The sequence below is a fragment of the Propithecus coquereli genome, unplaced genomic scaffold, assembly GCF_000956105.1.
Source record: "Propithecus coquereli isolate 6110/MARCELLA unplaced genomic scaffold, Pcoq_1.0 Scaffold1347, whole genome shotgun sequence".
Lineage (NCBI taxonomy): Eukaryota > Metazoa > Chordata > Mammalia > Primates > Indriidae > Propithecus > Propithecus coquereli.
Window position 1 is genome coordinate 46917 of NW_012137714.1, and position 2259 is coordinate 49175.

Here is a 2259-nt window from a genome sequence, read left to right on the forward strand (position 1 = left end):
GCCTGTAAACACATCGTAAATGAGAGGATTGACCGCTGAATGGTCAGTGGTGCCAAGAATCCCAATTAGTAGTCTCTGTATGACCCTCGACTCTCTTTTCTTTCTTATTTACTTCTTTTTATGGTTACTTTTCACTCATTCATTTCTTCATATTTACCTAGCATTCACTAGGTGCTGGGCTTTGCAGGGCATAAAGAAGGCATGTAAGACAGGGACCTTTTAATTTACTGGGGGAGAAATGACAAACTGTACACACAACCTTTCCTGGGAAGCAGCGTGGTGTGGTGGAAAGGGCACAAGGAAGTGGTCAGATTGCTTAGTTGTTGCTTTAAGATCTATTTACTTCCACCCGTCTTCTGTGTGCTGAGCACTGTCCGGGCTCTGGGAAAGCCGTGATGACCAAGGTTACTCAGGAACTAGCGGGGCAGATGGACAATCAAATGAATCGACAAGTAAATATACATATGATGATGTGAGGTAGTAACTGCCAGGAAGGAAAATAAAGGAAGAGGAGATGATAGAGAGGGCTGGGAGGATTTCAGAGAAGACAAGTGACATTTGAATAGGAAAGTGACACCTGAATGAAGGGAGAAAGATTCCAGCCAGAGGAACGGTGAATGCAAAAACCCTGAGACAGGAATGTGCTTGGCATGTGCAGGGAAGACAGAGAGGCCAGCGTGGCTGGAGTGCAGTGAGCAGAGGGAGGGCCTGGCGTTGGGGGGCCTTGTAGGCCATGCCGCTTGTCGTGGGGGCCCTTGGAGAGTTGAAAGCAAGGAAGTAGCAGCTGATAGCCTTTTTAGAAGATGATTCTGGCTACTGACAGAAAGTGGATTGCAGAGAGGCAAGAGTGGAAGCAGCAGTCCCAGTTAGGAGACTGCGGAGCAGATCAGACAAAAGCGGATGGTGACTTAGCGGGAAGCAGGAGTGTGGTGACAAGCAGTCCAATTTGGGATGCATTGTGAAGACTGAGCTGCCGTGTCGTGCTGGTGAATTGGAGATGGGGTGAGCGAGACACTCATTAAGGATGACTTTAGTTCTGCCTCCTCTTAGATAGGTGCCCTTCGGCAAGCTTCGTAACCTCTCTGGACCTCAGTTCTGCCACGTAAGAGAAAGAGAATCCCTTTCACATCAAGTAGTAACTTGTATCTGAATACTGCTTCGCAAGTCTATAGAACATTCTCATACACATGGCTTGCATCATTTTATGATTCTTCCAGCACACAAAGTTGTCCACAAGTGTTTTTTGTTTGTTTTTGTTTGTGAAATCTGAAATAAACTGTTTTCCAGTGCTTCAGAAATCTCTCTACAAACACCAAACACATTAATTACAGATTTTTTTTTATGTTCTTTGAAGTAAGGCCCCAAATAATCTCCATTAAAAGAATGAGACAGATGTGAATTACTTTATGTATCTGAAATTTTAAAAAATACATATTTTATAAGTAATTTATGGCTCACATTTTAATGATGCAGGCTTATCTCCTAATTAGACTAATTAGGGAGATGATAGTGATTACGACTACATTGTCTTTTCAAAGACATAATCATATATTTGAAGTTCAGAATATATGTGTTCCTAAGCACGATTTATAATTTCTTACAGATTCGTGGGATCACTGGGTACCATCATCATAAAATGTAAAGACTTTCGAATTATACAGTTGGATATTCCTGGAATGGAGGAATGTTTGAATATAGCCAGTTCCATTGAGGTAAGTATTTTGGAGGCAAAATCTGATGGGTTATATTATGACTCAGTGCAGCTCTGATGTTTCTTCATTAGGTATTTGGTCATGTTCTCTGACTCAGATACTGAAAACTGACGGGAAAAGCCTCACTCCGATTCACTGCAATATGAGTGTAGTGGGATGTTGTTGACTTATAGCAGCGTTTACTGTTACTCATTTATGTGAGTAACCCCAATTCCATGAATTGCTTGGAATTCCATAGAATTGCATTCCGATGGCTTTATGGAATTGCCATTGTTTTGTTAAACCAGTAAAACAGATACAGTTAGAACTGGTTTTGATCATGTTATGATGGGCAGGTATTGATTGGGGGGAAGCCCTCGTTGATTCGACCTTCCCCACCTGCCGCTGAGGGCTTCCTGAGAGACATCGAAAACCACTAGTGAGAGCTAATCGAGCACAGTGTCTACTTTTCTGCCAGATTAGCAGCTAGAATTGGAACTGTTTTTCTTGAATATACTAGTATATCTTTTGTAATGCAATCCTAGAAATTTGAGTAGAAATATTAATA

At 41.8% G+C, this 2259-nt stretch overlaps 1 protein-coding gene across 1 annotated transcript in view; it reads left to right on the plus strand.

Moving 5' to 3' along the window:
* The first annotated feature begins 1593 nt into the window (after positions 1-1593).
* Positions 1594-2259, plus strand: part of MTMR9 (myotubularin related protein 9) — a 37601-nt gene continuing 36935 nt past the window's right edge. Inside the window, exon 1 of the mRNA XM_012638787.1 lies at positions 1594-1712. Coding sequence (XP_012494241.1) covers positions 1677-1712 — 36 coding nt within the window. The 5' untranslated portion in view covers positions 1594-1676. The remainder of the gene's footprint in view (positions 1713-2259) is intronic.